Genomic DNA, 27,052 nt, shown 5'->3' with positions numbered 1-27,052 from the left:
TCTATCAGCACTCGCCCGAACAGTCTGCCCAGGCTATGTGGGGGAGCTTTAGCTTTGTCTTTGTGTGTCTGCGCTCCGACGCGCCTCCAGCGCCCCCTCGCTGCTCCGTCGCTCGCATCGCGCCCCGCGTCTCTTCGCTGAGCTGAGGCTTTGCGAGTTTTTCAGCTTAGAACAAACAAAATACACAGGTCCTGTAGTGGTAGTAACAGTAATAACGACGTACAAGGACTAACACGTGTAGAGCCATCAGAGACGCCGGGTATGATGTTATAGAGACGTCGCAGACGTGGGGGAGATGTGGGGGAGATAGCAGAGATTTGGTGGAGATAGCAGAGACGGGGGGAGACGTGGAGGGAGAGGTGAGAGACGTGAGGGAGACGTGGGGGTAGAGGTGAGAGACGTGGGGGTAGAGGTGAGAGACGTGGGGGTAGAGGTGAGACACGTGGGGGTAGAGATGAGAGACGTGGGGGTAGAGATGAGAGACGTGGGGGTAGAGGTGAGAGACGTGGGGGTAGAGGTGAGAGACGTGGGGGTAGAGATGAGAGACGTGGGGGTAGAGGTGAGAGACGTGGGGGTAGAGGTGAGAGACGTGGGGGTAGAGATGAGAGACGTGGGGGTAGAGGTGAGACACGTGGGGGTAGAGATGAGAGACGTGGGGGTAGAGGTGAGAGACGTGGGGGTAGAGGCGAGAGACGTGGGGGTAGAGGCGAGAGACGTGGGGTAGAGATGAGAGACGTGGGGGTAGAGGTGAGAGACGTGGGGGTAGAGGTGAGAGACGTGGGGGTAGAGGTGAGAGACGTGGGGGTAGAGGCGAGAGACGTGGGGGTAGAGGCGAGAGACGTGGGGGTAGAGGTGAGAGACGTGGGGATAGAGATGAGAGACGTGGGGGTTGAGATGAGAGACGTGGGGGGGGAGATCAAAGACGTGGGGGGGAGATGAGACACGTGGGGGGGAGATGAGAGACGTGGGGGGGGGGGAGATGAGAGACGTGGGGGGGAGATGAGAGACGTGGGGGTTGAGATGAGAGACGTGGGGGGGGGGAGATCAAAGACGTGGGGGGGAGATGAGACACGTGGGGGGGAGATGAGAGACGTGGGGGGGGGGAGATGAGACACGTGGGGGGGAGATGAGAGACGTGGGGGGGGGGAGATGAGACACGTGGGGGGGAGATGAGAGACGTGGGGGGGGGGGAGATCAGAGACGTGGGGGGGGAGATGAGAGACGTGGGGGTAGAGGTGAGAGACGTGGGGGGAGAGGTGAGAGACGTGGGGTGAGAGGTGAGAGTCGTGGGGGTAGAGGTGAGAGACGTGGGGGGGGGGGGGGATGAGAGACGTGGCGAGACGTGGGGGACACGTGGGGGAGAGATGAGACACGTGGGGGACACGTGGGGGGGGGGGGGAGACGTGGGGGGGGGGCGAGGGGGTAGTTCGCTGCGCGGGTCGCGACCCCCGCGTTGCCATGGAGACGGAGACGCCAAACAGCAGCGGCACGGACAGCAGCAGCAGCGGTAAGAGCAGCAGAGACACGGAGACACAGAGACACAGAGACAGAGACACAGAGACACGGGGACAGAGACACAGAGACACGGGGACACAGAGACACTGGGACAGAGACACAGAGACACGGGGACACAGAGACACAGAGACACGGGGACACAGAGACACTGGGACAGAGACACAGAGAGACAGAGACACAGAGACACGGGGACAGAGACACAGAGACACGGGGACACAGAGACACAGAGACACAGAGACACATAGACACAAAGAGACAGAGACAGAGACACAGAGACACGGGGACACGGAGACACATAGACACAGAGACACATAGACACAGAGAGACAGAGACAGAGACACGGGGACACGGAGACACATAGACACAGAGACACATAGACACATAGACACAGAGAGACAGAGAGACAGAGACACGGGGACAGGGACACGGATACAGAGACACGGAGACACGGGGATACAGAGACACAGAGACACGGGGACACAGAGACACAGAGACAGACACAGAGACAAAGACACGGGGACACAGAGACACATAGACACAGAGACACAGAGACACGGGGACACAGAGACACATAGACAGAGAGATACAGAGACACGGAGACACTGAGACAGAGACATAGAGACAGAGACACAGAGACACGGGGACAAAGACACGGGGACAGAGACACGGGGACACAGAGACAGACAGAGAGACAAAGACACGGGGACACGAATACACAGAGACAGAGACACGGGGACACAGGGAGACAGGCACACGGATACACAGAGACACAGAGACATAGACACAGAGACACGGGGACACGGATACACAGAGATAGAGACACAGAGACACGGGGACACAGGGAGACAGAGACAGCAGCAGGGACACGGGGACCCGGAGACACACAGAGACGCAGAGACACAGAGACACAGAGACACGGGGACACGGGGACACAGAGAGACAGAGACACAGGGAGACATAGCGACAGAGACAGGAGCAACGGTAAGAGCAGCAGAGACACGGGGAGACACGGAGAGACGCGAGTCTCCCCATGTCTCCACGTGTCTCCCCATATCTCTCCGTGTCTCCACGTGTTTCCACGTATCTCCACGTGTCTCCCCGTGTCTCCACGTGTCCCCCCGTGTCTCCGCATGTCTCCCTATGTCACCCCCTGTCTCCCCGTGTCTCCCAATGTCTCCCCGTGTCTCCACGTGTCACCCCATGTCTCCCCGTGTCTCCGCGTGTCTCCCCATGTCACCCCCTGTCACTCCGTGTCTCCCCGTGTCTCCCAATGTCTCCCCGTGTCTCCACGTGTCACCCCATGTCTCCCCGTGTCTCCCCATGTCACCCCATGTCTCCACGTGTCTCTACGTGTCTCTCCGTGTCTCCACGTGTCTCCGCGTGTCTCCCAGTGTATCCCAATGTCTCCCCGTGTCTTCACGTGTCACCCCATGTCTCCACGTGTCTCTACGTGTCTCTCCGTGTCTCCACGTGTCTCCGCGTGTCTCCCCATGTCACCCCCTGTCTCCCCGTGTCTCCCAGTGTCTCCCCATGTCTCCCCGTGTCTCCCCATGTCTCTACGTGTCTCCCCATGTCCCTCCGTGTCTCCACGTTTCCCCCCGTGTATCCCCATGTATCCCCGTGTCTCCCCATGTCTCCCATGTCACCCCATGTCTCCGCGTGTCTCCACGTGTCTCCCCGTGTCTCCTAATGTATCCACGTGTCACCCCATGTCTCCCCGTGTCTCCCCATGTCACCCCATGTCTCCACGTGTCTCCCCATGTCTCCACGTGTCTCCCCATGTCTCCCATGTCACCCCATGTCTCCGCGTGTCTCGACGTGTCTCCCCATGTCCCAAAGTGTCTCCACGTGTCTCCCCGTGTCTCCACGTGTCTCCCCGTGTCTCCCCATGTCTCCTCGTGTCTCCACGTGTCCCCCCGTGTCTCCCCATGTCTCCCCGTGTCTCCACGTGTCTCCCCGTGTCTCCCCATGTCACCCCATGTCTCCGCGTGTCTCCACGTGTCTCCCCGTGTCTCCTAATGTATCCACGTGTCTCCTAATGTCTCCCCATGTCTCCACATGTTTCCCCATGTCTCCGCGTGTCTCCACGTGTCTCCCCGTGTCTCCTAATGTATCCACGTGTCTCCTAATGTCTCCCCGTGTCTCCGCGTGTCTCCCCATGTCTCCCCATGTCACCCCGTGTCTCCCCAAATCTCCCCATGTCTCCACGTGTCTCCCCATGTCCCCACGTGTCTCCACGTGTCTCCTCCCCGCGTGCCGCAGGGCGACCATGGCGGCTCCGTTCTCCTCCACCCAGCTGCGCGTGCCGCGTGGCCTGTCGGGCCTCCTCGAGGGCCTGTGCACGGCGGTGCTGCGCGACCAGCCCCAGGACATCCTCCTGTACGCCGCCTCCTACTGCGACGCTCTCATAGCCACCCGCGAAGGTCAGGGGGGGCTGGGGAGTTAAGGAGTCGGGGGCAGTTGGAAATTGGTCTGGAGCAGAGGTCGACAACCACAATAATAAGAAGAGCGATTTTTTTTGGGTTCGAATTCGCTCAAACAAAAACGCAACATTTTAAGAGCCGCAATGCAACGTGGTAATAACGCGAGACGGTGGTCAGTTTTTTTTTGGCTTTTGCCGGGACACAAAACGCGAGCCCGATACAGCACGGCGGAGGCAGCGGCTCCGGTGACACCGGGTATCGCAATTCGCGGAAGATAATCCCGTCACGGACTGGACCCTTGACAAAGGACGCGGGGGGAGTGGACGGGGGCTGGTTAAAGGGGCACCCCGTGATGTCTTAGCCAAGTGAGGGTCACCGCGTCGCAAAAGGAGATGAGAGTTGATAATTGTTTTTTTTACCCTTCTATCTGGCAACAAAACTGACACCTTTTTTTTACAAGGAGTCATGTTTGCATAGACCACAATACCTGCAGTCAGAATGCAAACAAAAAACACAACTCTGATAATGTGCACTGTCCTTGAAGTTGATTGGTCCACACCCGAGACAGCTTTCTCTAGAGCCCAGTCTCACATGGTGTTGGACCAGATGACGCCAAAAGGCGCACAACTCAAAGACAATGCACCATCAGAGTATGAGAGCTCGGGGTAAGCATTTACACCATTGGAACCTCATTTGCCAGTAAAATGAGATGAGATGAAAGTTTTCAAAAGGGGGTGGGGGTTGTGAACAGAGGGAGGCGGTAATATAAGCAACTTAGTAAGGGAACCCCAAGGGTAGATGGGGGACGAGATGGTGGTGGGTCCTTAATAATGAACGTGTCACGCGTGTGGCTTCAGATTCGTGGGATTCGCGACCTCTGTGCTGGATGTATACGGGGGGGAGGGTGGAGTGAGAATGGGAAATTTGTCCAGGGCCCACAATTCCAGAGAGGCCCACGAATAAAAATATATAGAGACGTTATTTAAAATTAACTTTAATCTGGCTGTCGCCTGATGAAGCTAGTTGTAATTTTTGGCGAAACTTCGTACTCAGATTGTAAATGTTGTGGCTTGGCTCTCCAACACACCGGTGTGCTGTACTAGTGACGAATTGTCCACGTTCTGTTTACGTGACAAACCTTACTAATTGGCTGTGTCGGGTGGTGGCGGGTTTAAGGACACATTTATATTTTTACGCGATCTAACCCAAACCCCCGCGAAATGTAAATGAGTCGGCCTCGTGCTGGGAGTTAGTGTTTGTGTGTGGCCATTTAAATGCAGTCGATTACCGCGTACCGACTTACGAACCGTTCGACTTCCGAACTGATCTCAGGAACTAATTGCGTTCGTTAGTCGAGGACTGCCTGTATGGGGAGGCGGGGGGGGCTAAAGTATCGCCCACCCGCCCCCTGGCCAATCACGACCCGGCGTTGTCACCCACGCTGCTGTTACGCAATTCCTACACCATCGCCGCTGGGTGGCGCCAATAAGCGCACAAGGCCACCTTGCCCGGCAGCGCAGGGTTTCATAATCAACGTTTTTGGGTTTAGATCGCGTTATTTATAAATGTGTCGTAACCCTCCACCACCCGACACGGCCAATCAGTAAAAAAGTGTCACGTTGACAAAGGACAATTAGTTCACTGCTTTAGCCCACCGGTGTGTTGAAGCGTGAAACCACAACATTTACAATTTGAGTACGACGTTTCGCTGGTAATTGCATCCAGCATCATCGGGCAATTCGCCATTCTGGCGTGACACTTTTTTACTGATTGGCCGTGTCGGGTGGTGGAGGGTTACGACACATTTATAAATAACGCGATCTAAACCCAAAAACGTTGATTATGAATAATATTGGTCGTGAAAGCCTACACGTGTTAAACTAGCGCAGGGTTTGACAGCAAGCAGCACGACAATGAAGTCGACAAGCTGACGTTTGATTCCCGGCTACCAGTGTCGGATGAAGCTAATGCGGGGCCTGTAGCATGATGTTATAAAGGGGCCCTCAATAAAAAAATATATATAAATATTAAAACACAATTGTTTTACTTGCATCGTAAAGTAATTGTATTTTTTTCATTTGCTATACCGGCAGATAACACGACAAATCGCTAACCTTAAACACCCGGTCGTTCGTAAAAGTTGAAGGCAGTATAGTACTCCAGTAATAGAGCAAGTGCAGAATCACTGAACCGGAATCGATAGCTAGAAAGCATTTAGCGCGGGACCCTTGAAAGTGCGGGGCCCGTAGCATATGTAGCTACTTTTCAAAAGCGACCTGGTCACAAATGATAGCTCAACGAAGTGGCTTATGGTAAATCTGGCTGTCCGCCTGATGAAGCTAGTTGCAATTACTGGCGAAACGTCGTACTCAGATTGTAAATGCTGTGGCTTGGCTCTCCAACAAACTGGTGATGCTGTACTAGTATACTACACTATACACTACACTATACACTACACTATACACTACTATACACTACACTACTATATACCTCACTATACACTTCACTATACACTACACTATACACTACACTACTATACACTGCACTATACACTAGTGCTGTACTAGTGACGAATTGGCACGTTCTGTTTACGTGCCAATTCGTGGCGGGTTTAACGACACTTAAAAGCTATATTACACTTAAAAACTATATTATGAAGTGGCTTACCACGTGGAAATTTATTGCAGCAGCCACATACTCGAAACGCGTGATGTTGATTCAAAATGCGAAGGTAGAAACCGGTAGGATCCTGTGAAAAAAACACCCGACCAAGGCGAGAGAGACATCGCAAACTCCAAATATACCGACATCAGCGTCGCGATCGAATCGACGACCGCCTGTACACCAGGCGAGGTAGTTAACATCTCGCCACCGTGGCGTCTGCATTACATTTGGTCCGCGACTTCTATTGTCGCATGTCCTCTGTGACTCGTTTTTTTTTGCTTTGCGCAGAGGCCACAAACATGAAACGCGCAATTACATCTGTAAAATAATAAAAATATATAAATTGTAATGCCTACGTTAGCGACTCACGGCGGCCATGCTTGGACTTGTTATACGATGCTAATTTGACCCGTTTGAGATGAATCAACGCTCTAATGTGCGTTTAGACAAATCTCCACTGGGATTCATCAGGTAGAGGGGCAGTCGCCGGCAAATGTGAATTAACTTTTCCACGGATGTCCATCCCCCCACAGAGCCCCCCCCCCATTAAGCCCCCCCCCCACAGAGCCCCCCCCCCACTCTCCCCCCACAGAGCCCCCCCCCACTCTCCCCCCACAGAGCCCCCCCCCACTCTCCCCCCACAGAGCCCCCCCCCACTCTCCCCCCACAGAGCCCCCCCCATTCTCCCCCCACAAAGCCCCCCCACTCTCTCCCCCCACAGAGCCCCCCCCACCCACTCTCTCCCCACAGAGCCCCCCCCCCACTCTCCCCCCACAGAGCCCCCCCCATTCTCCCCCCACAGAGCCCCCCCCACTCTCCCCCCACAGAGCCCCCCCCACCCACTCTCTCCCCACAGAGCCCCCCCCCACTCTCCCCCCACAGAGCCCCCCCCATTCTCCCCCCACAAAGCCCTCCCCCACTCTCCCCCCACGGAGCCCCCCCCCACTCTCCCCCCACAGAGCCCCCCCCACTCTCCCCCCACAGAGCCCCCCCCACTCTCCCCCCACAGAGCCCCCCCCACTCTCCCCCCACAGAGCCCCCCCCACTCTCCCCCACAGAGCCCCCCCCCCCACTCTCCCCCCACAGAGCCCCCCCACTCTCCCCCATCAGAGCCCCCCCCCACTCTCCCCCCCCAGAGCCCCCCCCCCACTCTCCCCCCACAGAGCCTCCCCCACTCTCTCTCCTCCCCCCACAGAGCCCCCCCCACTCTCCCCCTACAGAGCCCCCCCCACTCTCCCCCCACAGAGCCCCCCCCCACTCTTCCCCCACAGAGCCCCCCCCACTCTCCCCCCACAGAGCCCCCCCACTCTCCCCCCACAGAGCCCCCCCCCCACTCTCCCCCCACAGAGCCTCTCCCCTACTCTCCCCCCACAGAGCCCCCCCCCCACTCTCCCCCCACAGAGCCCCCCCCACTCTCTCCCCACAGAGCCCCCCCCCATTCTCCCCCCACAGAGCCCCCCCCCCACTATCCCCCCACAGAGCCCCCCCCACTCTCCCCGCACAGAGCCCCCCCCCACTCTTCCCCCACAGAGCCCCCCCCACTCTCCCCCCACAGAGCCCCCCCCACTCTCACCCCACAGAGCCCCCCCCCCCACTCTCCCCCCACAGAGCCCCCCCACACTCTCACCCCACAGAGCCCCCCCCCCACTCTCCCCCCACAGAGCCCCCCCCCACTCTCACCCCACAGAGCCCCCCCCCACTCTCCCCCCACAAAGCCCCCCCCCACTCTCCCCCCACAGAGCCTCCCCCAACTCTCCCCCCACAGAGCCCCCCCCACTCTCCCCCCACAGAGCCCCCCCACACTCTCACCCCACAGAGCCCCCCCCACTCTCCCCCCACAGAGCCCCCCCCCACTCTCCCCCCACAGAGCCTCCCCCAACTCTCCCCCCACAGAGCCCCCCCCACTCTCCCCCCACAGAGCCCCCCCACACTCTCACCCCACAGAGCCCCCCCCACTCTCCCCCCACAGAGCCCCCCCCCACTCTCACCCCACAGAGCCCCCCCCCACTCTCTCCCCACAGAGACTCTCCCCCCACAGAGCCTCCCCCAACTCTCCCCCCACAGAGCCCCCCCACTCTCCCCCCACAGAGCCCCCCCACTCTCACCACACAGAGCCCCCCCACTCTCACTCCACAGAGCCCCCCCCCCACTCTCCCCCCACAGAGCCCCCCCCCACTCTCTCCCCCCACAGAGCCCCCCCACTCTCTCCCCACAGAGCCCCCCCCCCACTCTCCCCCCACAGAGCCCCCCCCCACTCTCTCCCCCCACAGAGCCCCCCCACTCTCACCCCACAGAGCCCCCCCACTCTCACTCCACAGAGCCCCCCCCCCACTCTCCCCCCACAGAGCCCCCCCCCACTCTCTCCCCCCACAGAGCCCCCCCACTCTCTCCCCACAGAGCCCCCCCCCACTCTCCCCCCACAGAGCCCCTCCCCCTCCACCTCTCAGGCTCCCCATTCCCATAGTAGGAGATTGACAGCGGATTGAACGGCCAGGTCTATCAGAATCAGAATCCTTATTTAGCTTGCTGCCGCGGGAGGAATCCGATGAGCTACGAAGCTCGTTGTTGTTGATAATTGGTTCTTTACCCTTCTATCTGGCAACAAAACTGACACCTTTTTGCAAGGAGTCATGTTTGCATAGACCGCAATACCTGCAGTCATAAATACAAACAAAAGACATAACTCTGATAATGTGCACTGTCCTATCAGAGTTATGTCTTTTGTTTGTATTTATGACTGCAGGTATTGCGGTCTATGCAAACATGACTCCTTGCAAAAAGGTGTCAGTTTTGTTGCCAGATAGAAGGGTAAAGAACCAATTATCATATTTTTTTACTGGCAAATGAGGTCCCCATAGTCTCGTTGTTGTTGTTGTTTTTTAACAACACAGATGTCCAGTATGGGCGAGGTGAGCGAGTTACAAACAGCAAACAAATAGAAACATTAGCGGGACTCAGTCGAGGTATCCCTCGAATTACGAAAGGAATGGGTTCTTAAAAAAAAAACACACACACACGCTTGAAACGATGGTTCTCGTGAATGTATGTCATACAACTGAAACGACACGGACGGCCAAGTAGCGATCGCCACTTTAATGGAAGGCCCAATGACTCTCTGGGTTCGGACTCGGTTCTTCATTTTGTAACTCGATCCCTTCACTCGAAGGTCCGTAGCTCCCGGTGATTTCCCCCTTTAATCCTCCTCAAGCGCCGCCCTCTCTCCGACGTGCCTGTCTTTGCTTTCTCCTTTGGCCAAACCTCATCATCATTCTTCCCTAACGGATCGCCGATCTTCTTCCAAACACCCCCCCCCCCACCCACCTCCTTTGTTTAGTTTCTTCCAAATCTCTTTAAAAGGCCGACATCACGACCGATCCCTGTGTGTGGAGGCCTCTTTCGGTCAATCGGAGAATCTCGTTCATTACTTTCAAACTCGACGTCAGGCTGCACATTGGCTCGGGGTCATTTTCGGTCACGACGCAACTAAATCATGGGGGTGCGCGTGTTTGGGACCGTCATTCCAACTCGGCTCCCAACCTAAACAGACACACGCCTGCATTAATTGTCACGACGCACAAGCGATAGTTGAAAGGCGTAAACGATGAAACGGTTGAAATGATCGTTAATTGATAACAACAATAACAAAATTCGCCGCAAGACGACTTGGGCGGCGATGTGGATGCATCCTCGTGTGCGCTGCAGGGACACGGTGACGATGCCGCGAATATGATGATGACTTCTCGTATGATGACGACACCTCGTATGATGATGACTTCTCGTATGACGATCTCGCGGCGCGCCTGGCCGGGGTTGAAGCTTGTTCGTTTGATGCGCGGATTCTCGATTTCGTTCGGGGCGAAAAGTGTCCAGGAGCGTGTCAGTGGCGTTCACGCGAAGTGTCGCCAACCGAGCGTTCGTAAATCGAGGGATTAGCTACCCGTTACACCTCGCCGTCCACAAGAGCCATAGGCTACTAGGAGGAGGAGGAGGATTAGGAGGAAGAGGAAGAGGAGTAGGTAAAAACGCGGTGGGTTTATTTGCAATGTGACAAAGTATAGAGCGGCGTTTTCCATCGCAAGGCCACGCGGGCCACTGCCGGGCCCCCCTAGTGGCCTTCAGTGCGGCCCCCTCACGTGCCCCCCCCCCGACACGAAACACAAATGGTGACAATACCCTCCATCATCATCATCACCATCATCACCATCATCATCGTGCTGCTGTCAAACCCAACAATGGTTTCAAAATGTGTGGCGGCCTTCTTCACACACACTACCGATGATGTCTTATCTGTCAAAGTGGACCCCATTCTCCACCCCGCCTCCCCTTCTCTTAACAATGAGTGAACAACATTGGCGTAGGGGGGGGGCACGAAGCGAGCGAGCTCTGTTTCAAGGGCGACACGTCCGGAAGGGAAGGGGGGCGGAGGGTGGTTTTGGAATGGGAAGGGAAAAAAACACAAACCCAAATCAATTCGGTGATTCAACAGAGTGAGAGTGGGGGGGGGGGCTCTATTTTTTTTACGGGGAAGTAATCAGCAGAATAGCGCATCACTCATGCAACAATATCTCATTAGCGTAAAGAAGAAGAATAAGTAGCAGCAGCAGCAGCGGCGGAGACGTCCGATATTTATATTTTCTCCCCAAACCCTCTCGTTGGGAAATTATTATGCAAATGTGTTGCGAACTCCAGGTCCTAATGACATTATTGCGAAGCGATTAGTAGGATGGGTGGGGTGGGGAGCGGGGGAGGGAGGGCGGTGGGGGGGAAATCTGGAAAATCAATGCTCCTTGCAGTGCGGGCGAATAATTAATTATTTTTGGAGCCGCGTTAATTTAGCCCAATTAGCGAGTGTCAATTAAACTTTAATGAGCGTGGTTCGAGCGCACGATTTGCTGCTTCGTCCCGTCGCGAGAGGAGACGGCGGTTGCGGCGGCGGTGGTGGAGGTGGTGGTGGTGGAGGTGGAGGTGGTGGTGGTGGAGGTGGTGGAGGTGGTGGTGGTGGAGGTGGTGGTGGTGGTGGTGGTGGTGGTGGAGGTGGTGGAGGTGGTGGTGGTGGAGGTGGTGGAGGTGGAGGAGGTGGTGGTGGTGGTGGTGGAGGTGGTGGTGGTGGTGGAGGTGGTGGTGGTGGAGGTGGTGGTGGTGGAGGTGGTGGTGGTGGTGGAGGTGGTGGTGGTGGTGGAGGTGGTGGTGGTGGTGGAGGTGGCAGAGCGTTGCGGCGGGGAACGAAGACGAATTCCTCGGGCGAGTGGCGATGTGGGTGGAGGCTTCATAGCACGGCTGGTATGATGCTAGCCAGCACGTCACGTAGGGACTGAGAGATTAAAGGGTCTTCATAGCACGGCTGGTATGATGCTAGCCAGCACGTTACATGGGGAGGGAGAGATGACAGGGGATTCATAGCACGGCTCGTATGATGCTAGTCAGCACGTCACGTGGGGAGGGGGAGATATTAAAGGGATATGTAATACACGTGACTAATAAACAACCAGAGCTATGTACAGTGGGAATCTAGCTGGCAAATGCAGAATAACCACATTATGCATGAGACTCGCAATAGAGACTCCCGAAGGGCATTTAAAATGCAATTTCAAACATAGCATGAATTACAATTGCATTTCCTCTTTCAAATGAACAATCTTTCGAAAAAATGGCAATTCTCAACCTCCATGAACGAAATGGCTTTTTCTTTTTTAATGGGCATTCACAAATGTGGGTGTAGCAGGCACAAAGCAAGGAGTTGTGATGTTAGAGTTGATGTTAGAGTTTGTATTAGAGTTGATATCAGAGAAGATGTTAGATACGTCATGACAGCGGGTAACGTCTGCCTAGTGATTTCGCATGATGGCAGGATTTGCTGAATGATTTCGACTGTCATTGTATCGGTCAGAGAGTTAGATTTAATCATTAGAGCAATTCGATTGCTTTTTTTTTATCAGCTCCAGTACAGTGACATGCGGTGAGGTCAATGGCTGGGGAGGCACTGGCTAGTGTCAGAGCCAGATTCATACACTGAGGGGGGCGTGGCCTCACAGAGGGGGGCGTGGCCTCACAGAGGGGGGAGTGGTCTCACGGAGGGGGCGTGGCCTCATAGAGGGGGGGCGTGTCCTCACTGAGGGGGCGAGGCCTCACAGAGGGGGGAGTGGTCTCACAGAGGGGGGAGTGGTCTCACGGAGGGGGCGTGGCCTCACAGAGGGGGGCGTGGCCTCACAGAAGGAGGCGTGTCCTCACGGAGGGGGGGCGTGTCCTCACTGAGGGGGCGTGGCCTCACCGAGGGGGCGTGGCCTCACTGAGGGGGCGTGTTCTCACTGAGGGGGGCGTGTTAGACACGTCCTCCTCAGTGAGGCAGATGTGATAGCTGCCTCCCCTGGTGCTTTTTCATTGCAGTTTCATGGCGAGACCAGCGAGCCTAAATATCTTTATACACACACGTGAAATAAGTTAGCTGAAGTATGGAAGGCGAGGACATGAAATGACGGGGTCTACAAACATTACATTGGTGACATACTGAGATAGTAACAGGCACGCGCTTATTGCCCGCGCTCCATCCAGCTACTGAGGGGTTGCGCAATCAGAGGGGAGGCTGAGCGCGTCGCTGCCTCACCTCTCGTCTCTTCCTGTATTTGCAGCGTAGCTCCGCAAATTTGTCGATTTTGACTATAAAAAGATTGGAATCGTACAGAAATGACATTTGTAACACAGATCAGTGGGAAAATATTAATATTTATTTTATTTGATTCTTCTTTTTTTTTACTTTTCGTAACAGCTATTTTCATTGGAGCATGGCAGGTGAGGCTCTGCCTCCACCCCTGCCTCTCCTGTGACCGCATGTCCCTGCTTCAGAAAGGCATTGGGGTGGCACACGGAGGTTGTGGAATCTCCTCCTCCTTCTCTCCTGTCCAACCTTTAGAGTCTTTGCCCAGTATTCTGCACAGACCACCGCTTCTGCTGTCGCCATCGCTAAATCTTGCCGAGCACCTCGGCAGCACTCACGGCGTCGAAGGCAGAGGAGTGATAAGGAAGGTTGACTGCCTGCCGTGGATCAGTGAGTGGCGGGGATTATCAATCAGCCCGGCAGAGCTACGGCGAACTCCTGTGGAGTAGGGATTTTGTTTGTTTGTTTGGTTTCCATCAAGGCAATCGCCCATTAATAAACCCCTCTCGTGAATGAAATGAGATCGATGGCATCTGCCTGGTCACCAATCGGCGCACGCGCACAATGGGTGTGTCAACACCCTCGCCTGGTGTGCAGGAGGTCGTGGCGTTCGATCCTGACGCCTGCTGCTGTATATTTGGAGTTTGGGTGTCTCTCTCTATCATCATCACGGTGGCTAGGAGATGTTAACTACCTCGCCTGGTGTGCAGGAGGTCGTGGCGTTCGATCCTGACACCTGCTGCTGTATATTTGGAGTTTGGATGTCTCTCTGTCTCTCTCTCTCTCCCCGTGGTCGCGTGGATTTTTCTCCGGGCCCTACCTTTTTTTACCTCCACATTTAGAATCAAATATAAAAGCGCGTTGAGAGAATTTGTCTGCTGTACATGTCCACGCGATGGTAAGTCTCTTTCGTTGGGCTATCAGTTGTGGCCAGGTCGCCTCTGAAAAATAGCTACGTTGCTCAGTGTGGGGGGGGAGGGGGGTCTCACCTGGTAATGAATCTTTAAAAAAAAATGAAATCATGACGAACAAGTATAACCCGTAAAAACAAACTTTTTCACTATAAATCCTTTATATGCGTGGCGGCTAGAGTCCTCTCGTCCTCTGGCTTGAGATGGCTGCCACCTATGGGTCAGATGATTGTCTGCCACCATTAAGCAATTGATAATTAAATATTTTAAAAAAATTCCCTAAAAAGTGTAAAATTTTGGAAAAAAATTTTCACGAAAATTAATTGTCACGCACAACGAGTCTGTGTGGAAAATGTCAGCTCGATTGGATCACGGGAAGTGGGTTTAAAAACGACCGAAAGATTTGCACGGTCGTAAGCGCGCAAGCAAGCAAGCAAGTGAACTTAATATAAAGGATTTTAAAATAGCTACGTAGCTCAGTGGGGGGGGGGGGGGGTCTCACCTGGTAAAGAATCTTAAAAAAAGATGAAATCATGACAAAAAACTAAATAAAATGCACTTAATTATCTCTCTTGAATAGCTCGGAGCGCTCGAGTTTGTGAAGACAGTGGGGTGGTGGAACTCGCGTCTTTCCGATTGCGGTCTGCTTGCTCCAGCACCCAGCCATCCGGCCTGGTTGACAGGAAAATAGCCAGCGTCTTTATTTAGACTGCACAATGAGTACTCAGACGAGATATGAAGCTATTTTTTTAACTCACAAATGTGTCCAGCAGGAGCGGGTCAGCGAGTTACAACAACAAACAATGTGAAACAGACAAACAAAAACACGATAGGGTGTGCAAAAACAAGTGAGAAAATGTAAGCAAGTAATGAAAAACAAGTCAAGATAAAGTACGTGCGAATTGCATGAGTTCATGCATTCCTGCCGATTTGTCAACACCAAATGCAAGCTTGGGGCAAGGCAGCAAAACAACAACAACAAAAACAGCAACAACAAAAACAACCCAGGGCCGTCCATAGTTGGGGGTGCGGGGCCCGTCAAAGCACGCCCCCCCTTCTCCAAAAGCGTGGGGCCCAGGGCAGTCGACTCGATTCGCCGTGTACCCTATAGGGACGGCTCTACGGCCAGATGATACCAAGACAACACACAAGTCACTCAATTAAATTGCGCATTCAAATGGAGAAAGGGTGGACGGATCGTATCTACAGTATCTGAATTACAGTATGAGTTGTACGTATGTGCGCTGAAATTATTTTCGCACGGTACGTAGCCATCGGAGGTGCGCGCTGGAAGGACAACAAATTGAACACAAAAAGCGCTTCTAAAGAAATGAGTCTTCAATCTATAATAATAATAGTGTTTTTCCCCTTTTTTCTGGCAACAAAACTGAAACCTTTTAACGAGGATTCATGTCTGCATTAACCACAATGCTTGCAGTCAAAATGCAAACAAAAAACATACTATGATAATATATGCATTGTCCTTGAAACTGATCTATCAATCTATGTTGAAAAGTCGACACACTGCGTCCATGTGTAAATAACAAAACAGTTTACTCGTGATTGATTGCGGTAAGGAATCGCAAAGAGAGGAAGACCTCACGGAGAGTGGTTTGACGACGACATCGGAAGAGATTTGGTGCCAGAAAGACGTGGTCACTACGAGACCGAGGAAAGTGGAAACAAATAACGAAATGTTGCAGTGGGCACCTACTGGCTGTCTGCCCATGGATCGTCGTGGTGCTGATGGTGGTGGTGATGATGATGATTTATACCAATGGCCATCCACGTATTTAATACGTCTTGAAATGCCTCTTCTTGTTTCTTTCGGTAAAGTCACGTAGAATGGAAATAATAAAATAATAAAAATAAAACATAATAAAATAATTCTCACGACGTTTCGGCCACAACGCAAGCAGCCGTCCTCAGGTGAAGACGCTGTCTCCCCGACAGACCTGGTCTTCATCTGAAGACGGCTGCTTGCGTTGTGGCCGAAACGTCGTGAGAATTATTTTATTATGTTTTATTTTTATTATTTTATTACTTCCCTTCTTCGTGACTTTACCGAAAGAACCAAGAAGATGAATCCCTGCGGTCACGAAAGCTTTAAATCGAAAGTCTTGAAATGCGTTGACTCAAACTTGCCCTGAAGTGAACCCAGGCTATATTTGCACGACTGTAATCCGTCTGGGGCCGTTCACTGGCACAGTGCCGAGACAGCGGGCCGAGGGAGTTTCACAGCCAACATTTATTTCCCTGACGGCGTGGCTTCATTAACAAATGTTGGGTTGTAATGGATCACGTGACCCCCCCCCCACACGAATAATTGACGTATTGATATTAATAATGAGCAAGCGAATGGATGGCTGTGTGGATGTGCGGGTGCGGAGAGTAGGTGAGTATTTAAGTGAGCGGGTGAGTAAGTGGATGAGTGAGTGAGCAGGTGAGTGAGTGTGTGTGTGAGGAGGTAATTCAGTGGGTGAGTGAGCGGGTGAGTGAGTAGGTAGGTGAGTCGGTGAGTGAGCGGGTGAGTGAGCGGGTGAGTGAGTAGGTAGGTGAGTCGGAGAGTGAGCGGGTGAGTGAGTCGGTGAGTGAACGGGTAAGTGAGCGGGTGAGTGAGTAAGTAGGTGAGTCGGAGAGTGAGCGGGTAAGTGAGCGGGTGAGTGAGGGAGCAGGTGAGTGTGTGAGGAGGTAATTCAGTGGGTGAGAGATCTGGTGAGTGAGTAGGTAGGTGAGTCGGGTGAGTGGGTGAGTGAGCGGGTGAGTGAGTAGGTAGGTGAGTCGGTGAGTGAGCGGGTGAGTGAGTGGGTGAGTGAGCGGGTGAGTGAGTCGGTGAGTGAGCGGGTGAGTGAGTAGGTAGGTGAGTCGGTGAGTGAGCGGGTGAGTGAGCGGGTGAGTGAGTAGGTAGGTGAGTTGGTGAGGGAGCGGGTGAGTGAGTGGGTGAGTGAGCGGGTGAGTGAGTAGGTAGGTGAGTCGGAGAGTGAGCGGGTGAGTGAGCGGGTGAGTGAGTAGGTAGGTGAGTCGGTGAGTGAGCGGGTGAGTGAGCGGGTGAGTGAGTGGGTGAGTGAGTCGGTGAGTGAGTAGGTAGGTGAGCGGGTGAGTGAGTGAGTCGGTGAGTGAGCGGGTGAGTGAGCGGGTGAGGGACTAGGTAGGTGAGTCGGTGAGTGAGCGGGTGAGTGAGCGGGTGAGTGAGTAGGTAGGTGAGCAGGTGAGTGAGCGGGTGAGTGAGTGAGTCGGTGAGTGAGCGGGTGAGTGAGCGGGTGAGTGAGTGAGTGAGTCGGTGAGTGAGTGGGTGAGTGAGCGGGTGAGTGTTTGTGCCACAGACACAGGCAGTGACCCCGTGGTGGTGAGTGCGCTGCTGGAGGATCGCTACTACAACAACCGCACCTTCGCGGTAAGTACGCACAACAACAACACAACAGCAAGGCGAGACGTAACAACACAACAACAACACAACGTGAACACGACGACTCAACAACAACATCATCATCACTGCCAACGCGTCGCGCGCTTTCAGATGCGCTGCTTCTGCGCCCGTCTGGAACGTTCTTGCTTTCCAATATTCGGAAGTCACTGGAGCTGTACACTCTGAAGTCGTCTCGATAAGGCAGGGGTGGGGAACCTTTTTTCTGCCAAGGGCCATTTGGATATTTATAAAATCATTCGCGGGCCATAATTTTTTTTATCAACTTAAAAATTAGCCTGTTCTATTTGGTCAAACATTTAATTAACTCACCCCTAATGCGATGGCTGGAACCGCTTCTCTTTAACGAGGCGTGTGATGATATTAGCTGGTATTGATGATGTCGCTACTCGCAACTGCTTTTCCAGGTTTGCTCCTAGATTTATTGAATTTCGAGTCCCGCCTGCGCTTGCCTTGGCAGGGCCACACCAAATGATTTCACGGGCCTTGTACGGCCCCGCGGGCCGGACGTTCCCCACCCCTGAGATAACACTGGTCAACAGAAAAAAAATTCTGGCCTGGACTTTTGCAGCTGTTTTAGACTGCTGATTCCAAATCTGATCTTAGATTTGCTCTATCACATCTCATTTTTATGCTATCGGCATACCCCATTTTCATTGATTTTACCCGAAATTAACTCTGTCACTTATGATTGCAAGTTGTTGCGGAGTCAGTGACTGCTTTAGTGTTAAAATATGGTGCTGTATTTTTAGGATAGTGTCTTTATAATATAATTTTACGGAGACATCCACATTTATTTAATATTTTTCTTCTCCAGTTTTTATTGAAAATGCAATATTTGATATCTCAAAAACCTGATGTGATAGACAAAAAACTGATGCCAGATTTGGAATCAGCACCCCCCAAAATTACCTTAAAACCGTTGGAATACCTTATGTCAGAACAAGTGTGTTGACCAGTGTTAGGGGTCGCGTGCGACTCTTTAAGGACTGCTGCTTCGTGACACGCTACTTATCAAGGACCCACCACCGTCTCGCATTCGCCACGCAGTGGCATTGCGGATCTTGAAGTATTGAGTTGCTTTTCGATTTAAAGCTTTCGTGACTGCAGGGATTCATATTCTTGGTTCTTTCGGTAAAGTCACGTAGAAGGGAAATAATAAAATAAATAAAATCAAACAATAAAATTCTCACTGAGAAAACAATTAAATTCTCACTGAGAATGTTATTGTTTTATTTTTAAAAAAAATTATTTTATTTTTTCCCTTCTACGTGACTTTACCAAAAGAACCAAGAATATTGAGTTGCTGTTTTTTTAAAACCCGAATTCGAAATAAAATGGCACTTCTTGTTATTTCGGTTGCCCGACGCCAGATCTCGATTGGAAACTCATTTCGTGAGAGCTGCTTGTTGTTGTTGTTGTTTACTTTGTTGTAGTTCCCCACCCCGCCCACACCTCTGATTTGCGCGGTTGGCTACGGACTGCTTGCATTGTGGCCGAAACGTCGTGAGAATTGTATTTTACTTTGTTTCATTTGTTTTATTTTATTATTTCCCTTCTACGTGACTTTACCGAAAGAACCAAGAGGATGAATCGCTGCAGTAACGAAAGCTTTAAATCGAAATCTACGGGGGATGTTTTGTCTTCTGTGGTGTGCCCAGGCGGCTGAGAAGCGCTACGCCGGAGAGTTCTACGCGAAGCCGTCTCCGCGGGGAGAGCCGCGAGTCGCCGCGCATTCGAGCGACGCGGACGCGGCTGCCCGCAGCGAGTGAGTTGTCCCCTCCGGAGTTGGTTTGTGGTTCACCAGGGCGAGGACTCGAGAGAGAGAGAGAGAAGGAGAGGGAGAGACGGGATCGTGACGGCAAAGATATTCACCGCCGGGACTTCTTTCGCACCGTACGTAGCCGACCGCGCTAACCGAAAGGTGCGGGGGAAGGACAACAAACTAAACACACAAAAGAGCAGTTTCTAAAGAAACGAGTCTGCCAATCTGGATGATGCTGATTTACAAGAGCATGGCTCCCAGTGGCTTCCTGATATCGGAAGGGAGGAGCGTTCCAGATGGCCGCAAAAGCGCATCTGAAAGCGCCGCGCGACGTGGTAACCACCGCATTTGTTCGATGGCCGAGTCCAAATTCCGCTGCTGCTGCTGCTGCTACGAGAATGATGACTGACTGGAGTGTGGCGTGACGATGGCTTTTGACTCTTTGGTGAGCTCAGCCAGGCCTTGTTGTGGTCAACGTGCGGCGAGGCGCTTCGCGTGTGGAATGAGCGTCACCTCACAACAGACTCGTTCGGCAACCGGACAAGGTGGGCCCAATCGCTGCCCCGAACATGCCGCCTGTTTCGATTTAAAGCTTTCGTGGCTGCAGGGATTCATCTTCTTGGTTCTTTCGGTAAAGTCACGTAGAAGGAAAATAATAAAATAATACAAATAAAACATAATAAAATAATTCTCACGACGTTTCGGCAACAACGCAAGCAGCCGTCTTCAGGTAGAGAACAGGTCTGTCAGACTCTGCCTTCTCGACAGACCTGTTCTCCACCTGAAGACGGCTGCTTGCGTTGTGGCCGAAACGTCGTGAGAATTATTTTATTATGTTTTATTTTTATTATTTTATTATTTTCCTTCTATGTGACTTTACCAAAAGAACCAAGAAGATGCCGCCTGTTGTTACGCATGCATTGTTGATCCTCCCCAAGGCCACGACGCGGTTGTGATTGGCGAATGCGCTTAGTTGTGTGTCTGTGTGTGTGTGCGTGCGATGATCTGAGCGGGGAGCGGTAGTGAAGCGGTTAGCGCTACGCTGCGCTATGAACCCCGCGACCCGGGTTCGATTCCCGCTCACGGTCAACACCGGCGACGGTTATCTGAACAGGTCGTTGGGCTTCTGCTAGGTCGACTTAGCCTCAAATAACTACCCGGGTGCTGTGTGTAAAACATCGCCAGCGGGGAGCCAACGGCGGCCTTCGTGGGTACTCGCTAACAGCACTTGCCCTAGCAGTTTGGTCAGGCTATACGGGGGGGAGGGTTATCTTTGTCTTTGTGTGTCGGGAGACCTGGTTTTTGTTCCCTCCACATAAAAAATCAACATCACGCGTTCAGAGTAATATGGCTGCTATAAATGTCCACGTGATGATAGGCCACTCGGTTGAGCTATCATTTCTGAATAGAAAAAAAGATATCCACAGCTCCGTGGGCCTGGTAAAATGAACGAAAAAAAAGTTCAGTTTAGAGTTTTCAAAGAGGCCGCATAGCTCATCGGATTTCTCCAATGGTGGCTGGTCCGAAGGGTGGGTGGGTGGGCTGGTGGTGGTGGCTGCAGGCAGGGCTGTAACGGCTGAATTTAAAGCAGATAGATCCGTGATGCCTGCGCAGTCGATTTATGATAATAACACGGCGGCGGCTGCGGCCACGGCTTGGGGGAATGATTGGTGGGGAGGGCGCAGCTTGCAAATAGCAACGCGAGGCGCCATACGGAAATTGAGCTCTGGGGCTTGTGAAACAATTCACTCGCGTGCCTTGTATTGCCTGTGCCGTGGGCTATTTCGTTGTCCGTTCCCCGCATTTCCGATTAGCACGGTTGGCTACGTATGGCGCGAAAGAAGTTCAACATACATACAAACCGCACCTCCGATTGGCACGGTTGGCTCTGTACGGCGCGAAAGAAGTTCAACATTCACGCATACAAACCGCACTTCCGATTAGCGCGGTTGGCTACTTAGGGTGCGAAAAAAATTCAACATACACGCATAGACATTTCGATTAAAAGGAATCTAAGCCTCGGGTTCCCGGGCTGGCTACTGACTGGGCTCCTGTCCACCACCACCACCCCAACAATAACTCGGTTGTTTGCCGTGGCTGCTGCGGGGCTGTTACCACGGAAGCTGGCTGGGTAACTGGCTACACGGGATTCCCCCGTGCCTCAAATAAACACCGAGTTGAGTTGCAGCGGCGGAGGAAGACGCGCAACGGACATAGCGACACACCGAGGAGGTGGGAGTAACGAATGCAGAAGACTGACCACGGCTACGAATGTGCCAGATAATCGTCAGACGGCTACGAGGAATTCGACCATCAATGACGATAATGACGACAGATGATGACGAGGATGACGATGACGACGGACGATGACGACGATGACGACACACGATGATAACGATGACGTCACGTGATGATGACGATGACGACGGACAATGACGACAATGACGACGATGACGATGGACGATGACGACGATGACGTTGCACGACAATGACGATGATGACAACATGATGACGACGATGTGCCGCTAACGGCGAACTCCGCCTAGGCTCACAGTGATCACATGACCTTTACCCCCTCTATTTAAGACGGAAGCAGGAAGGGCATCTTCACAATTCTGGCTGCTGCCTGATGCAGCTGGCTGCTGCTGTTGTGATCACGCAGCGAAACGTCACGGAACTCGAATTGCAAACGTGTGTGGGTTTACTCTCCGACACACAGCTGGTGTGCGCTGACAGCAGTTGACTAATCTGTTCACGTGACAAGCCTTACTGATAGGCCGCGTGCGCTCGAGTGGTGGCGGATTTAAAGATGCATTTATATTTACGCGATCGAACGCCTCCCCCCACCAGCCAAAAAAAAAACTTTGCCATGAACTCCTCCTGCGTGTGTCCGTCCGTTTCTTCCGTTCGTCCGTTCCAGCTCTGACGACGACGTGAAGCTGGCGTCGTTACCGCCGCCCCGTCCGCCGCCGGTCTGCGAGCTGTCCGGCGCGCCGGGCTGCGCGACTGCGCCGGAGGAGGAGGGCCCAGACGACGGCGCCACGGCGGGCGGGCGAGCCGCCTCCCCGTGGAACGGCGCCGTCGCCACCGGCATTGCAGCGGTGGCTCGTGGGCTTGGGGAGCTGGAGGAGGAGGGGGAGAGAGAAGAGGAGGGCGGCAATGGAATCGCGGCTTTTGACGAGATCATCGCTCAAAGCGGCCACGGTTACGCGGCTGCGATGGCGGACGGAGATTTGGGTGATGATGATGATGATGGTGATGATGATGGTGGCGGTGGTAATGATGACGACGGCGGTGTCAGAGCGAGAGATGCCGGTGGCTCTGCGGAAGACGGGGGAGACTTTGGAGGATTGGAGGAGGAGGAGGGCGATAGAGGTCTGAGTTCACTTGAAGAGTCGAAGTTTCTGGCGGAGAGCGGAGGTGACGGGGCAGGCGGAGAGCGCGAGGACGGTATCGGGGAGGGCATTGATGTTGAGAACAAGGGTGGCACCTTCATGCAGAGCATCGATGTCGCGGCAAGTATCGACGTAGATGAAGATGATGTCATCGCAAGAAGTGTCGATGTAGCGGGCAGCGTAGACGTGGACGAAGATGATGTCATCACCACACGAAGCGTCGATGTTGCGGGAAGCATCAGTGCGCGTGAAGATGATGTCATCACACAAAGTGTCGATGTTGCGGGAAGCATTGATGTGGACGAAGATGATGTCATCACACAAAGCATCGATGTTACGGGAAGCATCAGTGCGCGTGAAGATGATGCCATCACACAAGGTGTCGATGTTACGGAAAGCGTCAGCGTGGATGAAGGTGACGCCATCGCTGCAGAAGAGCCGCGCGACATAGAGCGAGCCGCTCCAGACGGCGATGCAGACGGCAGAGACGGAGACGCAGACGCCGACGGCGAAGGAGGAGACAAGGAAGAACAGCGGCGACAGCGCACCCCCACAAGTTCCGTCGACGCCACCGCCGTGATTGCTTCGGCGCGGTCCGAGATCGGGGAGGCCCATGCCGACGTCGCCCTTCCGGCGGAAGACATCGAGGCCACGTGGCGGGAGGCCGACGAAGGCCCCGTAAGTGACGACGCCGCCGCCGGAGCGAGCGATGGCTTCGACGACAGAGACGTCCCCGCGCCGAGCTCGGAGCGCTCGCGAGACGGAGGCGTGAGTCGTGAAGAATTTCACGAGGGTGGCGATGGCGGTGGTGATGTTGACGGCGGTGGCGATGATGCCGATCGTCAGGAGGCGGAAGAGCCCAGTGGCCACGTCTTTGAAGGATGAGGAAGAGCCGCAGGTCGCGACCGACAAGATGAGGGCATCGCGTGAAAGAGGATGGAGAGGTCTTCTTGGTTCTTTCGGTAAAGTCACGTAGAAGGGAAATAATAAAAGAATAAAAATTAAACATAATAAAATAATTCTTACGACGTTTCGGCCACAACGCAAGCAGCCGTCCTCAGGTGAAGAACAGCGTCTATCGGAAAGACAGCGTCTGAATGAAAAAAATGATGGAGAGGTCGCTTGAGTTTTCCTCTTTCCCGCTGTTCGCTGGTTCCGAGCGATACCTGAGCTCTTCCCCAGGCCGTTTTCGGAGCTGGTGCACGTCCACAATTAAAGGAATGTCATGGAACAACTTGATAATCCACGCACATACATTTATATATATGTTAAAAAGAATAACGCGAGGTCGTGTAATCACAACACTTTGCAATCCACTTCAGCTCCTCGCTGAGGCCTATTCTGCTCTACAGGGAACCTTTCCGTCGTATTTACCGTATCATCTTCTCCACAGGTGATCCCACAATCACATCATTTGCTTTCTTCGCGCGCTTAATCCGCCTAACTCTAAACGATCACCGAAATACAACGCGATAATTGTTGGCAACTTCTCGACAACAGACGCAATAATTGTTTCGATAACTCTAAGAACATTTGTCAGCGACACGCCACTCACTGGACAATGAGATTTCGTTCGATTATTGAGTTTTTTCCCGAGACACCCCCCCACACACAGACACCCCGTCCCTCAACTTTCAGAGGGAGCCTGTGACGTCACAAGTGACCTCGAGGGTAACGTTTTGAGGCAAATCGTTTGGTGGCCGTTGTCACCGACAACGGTTGCAATTTTCAATCGCGATGAATTAAAGATGCTCCCAAAATATAAGTGGTCAACAAAAAAAAACTTTTTTTTCTGGCCTGGACTTTTGCAGCTGTTTTAGACTAATTTCAGGGCGCTGATTACAAATTTGATCTCAGATTTGCTCTATCACATCTCATTTTTATGCTATCGGCATACCCCATTGTCATCGATTTTACCCTAAATTAACTCTGTCACTTATGATTGCAAGTTGTCGCGAGTCAGTGACTGCTTTAGTGTTAAAATACGGTGCTGTATTTTTATGATAGTGTGTTTATAATATCATTTAATGTAGATATCCACATTTATTTAATATTTTTCTTCTGCAGTATTTATTGAAAATGTAATATTTGATATCTCAAAAACCTGATGTGATAGACAAAAACTGATGGCAGATTTGGAATCAGCACCCCAAAATTACCTTATGACCGTTGGAATACCTTATGCCAGAAAAAGTGTGTTGACCAGTGTAATTAGAAAAAAAATCCGGGTGCAATCGTTGTGTCACCGCTTCCCCCATCTCGGTGGACAAGCGAATCGACGAACTTCCAAACTCGTTTACGAGACGGTGTGGTCACGTGCCGTGTGACGTAACGAGACCAAAAAAATAGCGTCGGCCCAGGCGTTTATAAGCACACACAACCGCAGCACAGATTTCGGGCCGTGGGCATTTTTGTTTAAATTCTTTTCAATGGTCGTTGTGCGACGACCAACTGTGTGGCACTCGTAGTAGCTAGACGTTGCGATGTGACGGCGTGTTCGCGTGATTATTTTTTGCCGTGCGGTCTCATCGGCCACAAATTTGGGGCTGGGTCCAAGAAACGAAGGGGAAAGGTTGAGGAAGAATCTTTGGGGCTGGCGAATATGGGGGCTTAATGCCCACTGAGGGCGTAAATAAGCAATGCAGTGTACACATTAGAGGTAATAAAGTATTTTAATTAAAAATGTGTTTTTATAATTTTTTCTCCGATTACGTTTGCAATTTCCCCCACACAGACCAGCCTACCGGCACTTGGAATGGACCGGCCTACGGGGGCATTTTCCCTATGGACTGCCGCCCTATGGCCAGTGAGGGCCTAGTCACGTGGCTGACACAAGGTCAGGTTCAAGTTGTTTTTTTGGTTATGTTTAACCAGGCGGTGAGAACTCAAAAGAGGCCAGGGTCCAGAGTCGAGATTTTGTTTGTGTAGTAGAGTTTCCCACTCGATGTTCACAAACTGGGAGAGCAAATCGTTAACAAGGTTTTCCCGCTCAAACTAACGGTCAGGGTCTCACAAGCTGTGAGAGCTGACCGTAAACAAGGTTTTCCCGCGCGACCAAACGGTCAGGGTCAGATAGGGTGAATTGGGATCGAAAAGCAGATTGGGAACGACCAATCACAGGGTTCCACAAGGTGGCCGGGGATTGGACAACCCGGCCACGAACAAGTATAAAGCCAGAGCGCTCAGAGCTCTCGGGGAGTTCGACTACACGAAGACCCAAGACGGCGGAAGAAGCCTAGGACCCTGGACCAAGCCCTCCAGCCCTTATAAGGGCTAGGGTTCAGAGTAACCAGTGGTCGGGGAGACATCTCCCTAGGTCCAGTCAGAGGACACTGGAAGAGCGGGATGTTAAGTAGGGTGCGGAGGCTTGTACGTTCTGAGTGTAACGGGTGAGGGGACCGTATACCTCTCAGTGCATAGGGACTGTTCATAAGACAAATAAAAGTGTGTGCTACAAAAGACGTCGAAGAGTCCGTTTGTACAACACTACATTTGCAAGGGTGACCGTGGGGGAGGAGAGGTCATCAAATACGACGCAAGATCAAAACAAAATATGAAAACCTACGGCAAAGAAGCGGGCAGCCAAATCCAGAGCAAAAAATAAAATAAAAACGACCGCCTCCCTTTTGACGAATCGTGAAATGTTGCACGGACATACATCAACTTGAAAATAATACAATTATAGATTCCGCGTCACGCACATCTCAGCGGTCGTTTGCCCTCCGGACCAATCGCCGTTCGTCGGACACACTTCTGCAACAAATTCTACTTTCTATAAGAATAGGTTCAACCCTTTCTGCCATTGAAACAGTTGTGTTAAGATGTTAAAACACCAAACAGAAACCTTTTGCAAGGAATCATGTTACTGCATTAACCACACGTACTTGTGGTGAACATGCAAGCAAAAAACTTGCTCTGCATTGTCCTTGAAACTGATGGGGTCCACACCAGAGACAGCTTTCTTTAGAGCCTCGTCTCACTAACAGTGTTAGACCCAGAGGACAACGTCAACAAGCGAACAGCACAAAGACAATGCCACTACTATCAGGGCATTGAGAGCTCGGGGTGGTCCCATGATGAAACTTCACTGTCGCTACCGCCGTGCCAAGTGGTCATGGTGGGTCGCAGTGGCCGCGTAAAAGAGATCGTTCTCAGAGTCGAGCCGTTCACACCTTGCAACGGATGTGGCACTCTCGCGGCGCCACTTCACGTTAGCTAAATTGCGTAGAGCCTAAAAACACGCGCTCGGTGAAACCACGTTTTGAAAAAGGGTTTCCTGCATACAGATGCCCAATTGGACGCC

General features: G+C 52.7%; 1 protein-coding gene across 1 annotated transcript; it reads left to right on the top strand.

Moving 5' to 3' along the window:
• The first annotated feature begins 1,462 nt into the window (after window positions 1-1,462).
• Window positions 1,463-26,201, top strand: SPA17 (sperm autoantigenic protein 17). The gene is made up of 5 exons (XM_061550988.1): window positions 1,463-1,507; window positions 3,778-3,938; window positions 17,489-17,559; window positions 19,251-19,357; window positions 22,275-26,201. Exons 2-5 carry the CDS (start codon window positions 3,785-3,787, stop codon window positions 23,632-23,634), a joined length of 1,692 nt encoding a protein of 563 aa, XP_061406972.1. The 5' UTR covers window positions 1,463-1,507; window positions 3,778-3,784; the 3' UTR covers window positions 23,635-26,201.
• The last annotated feature ends 851 nt before the right edge of the window (window positions 26,202-27,052 follow it).

This window comes from Lethenteron reissneri, chromosome 13 (assembly GCF_015708825.2).
Source record: "Lethenteron reissneri isolate LAM-NWPU_2019-01 chromosome 13, ASM1570882v1, whole genome shotgun sequence".
NCBI lineage: Eukaryota > Metazoa > Chordata > Hyperoartia > Petromyzontiformes > Petromyzontidae > Lethenteron > Lethenteron reissneri.
The sequence above is the reverse complement of the archived record's forward strand: the minus strand, read 5'-3'. Positions and strand labels throughout refer to the sequence as shown.

Excerpts from the sequence above, each read along its gene's own strand:
- SPA17 (XM_061550988.1), top strand. The coding sequence starts at position 3,785 with ATGGCGGCTCCGTTCTCCTCCACCCAGCTGCGCGTGCCGCGTGGCCTG. Across the intron at positions 3,939-17,488 it reads TCTCATAGCCACCCGCGAAG|ACACAGGCAGTGACCCCGTG; the intron begins GTCAGGGGGGGC and ends TTTGTGCCACAG. Across the intron at positions 17,560-19,250 it reads ACAACAACCGCACCTTCGCG|GCGGCTGAGAAGCGCTACGC; the intron begins GTAAGTACGCAC and ends TGGTGTGCCCAG.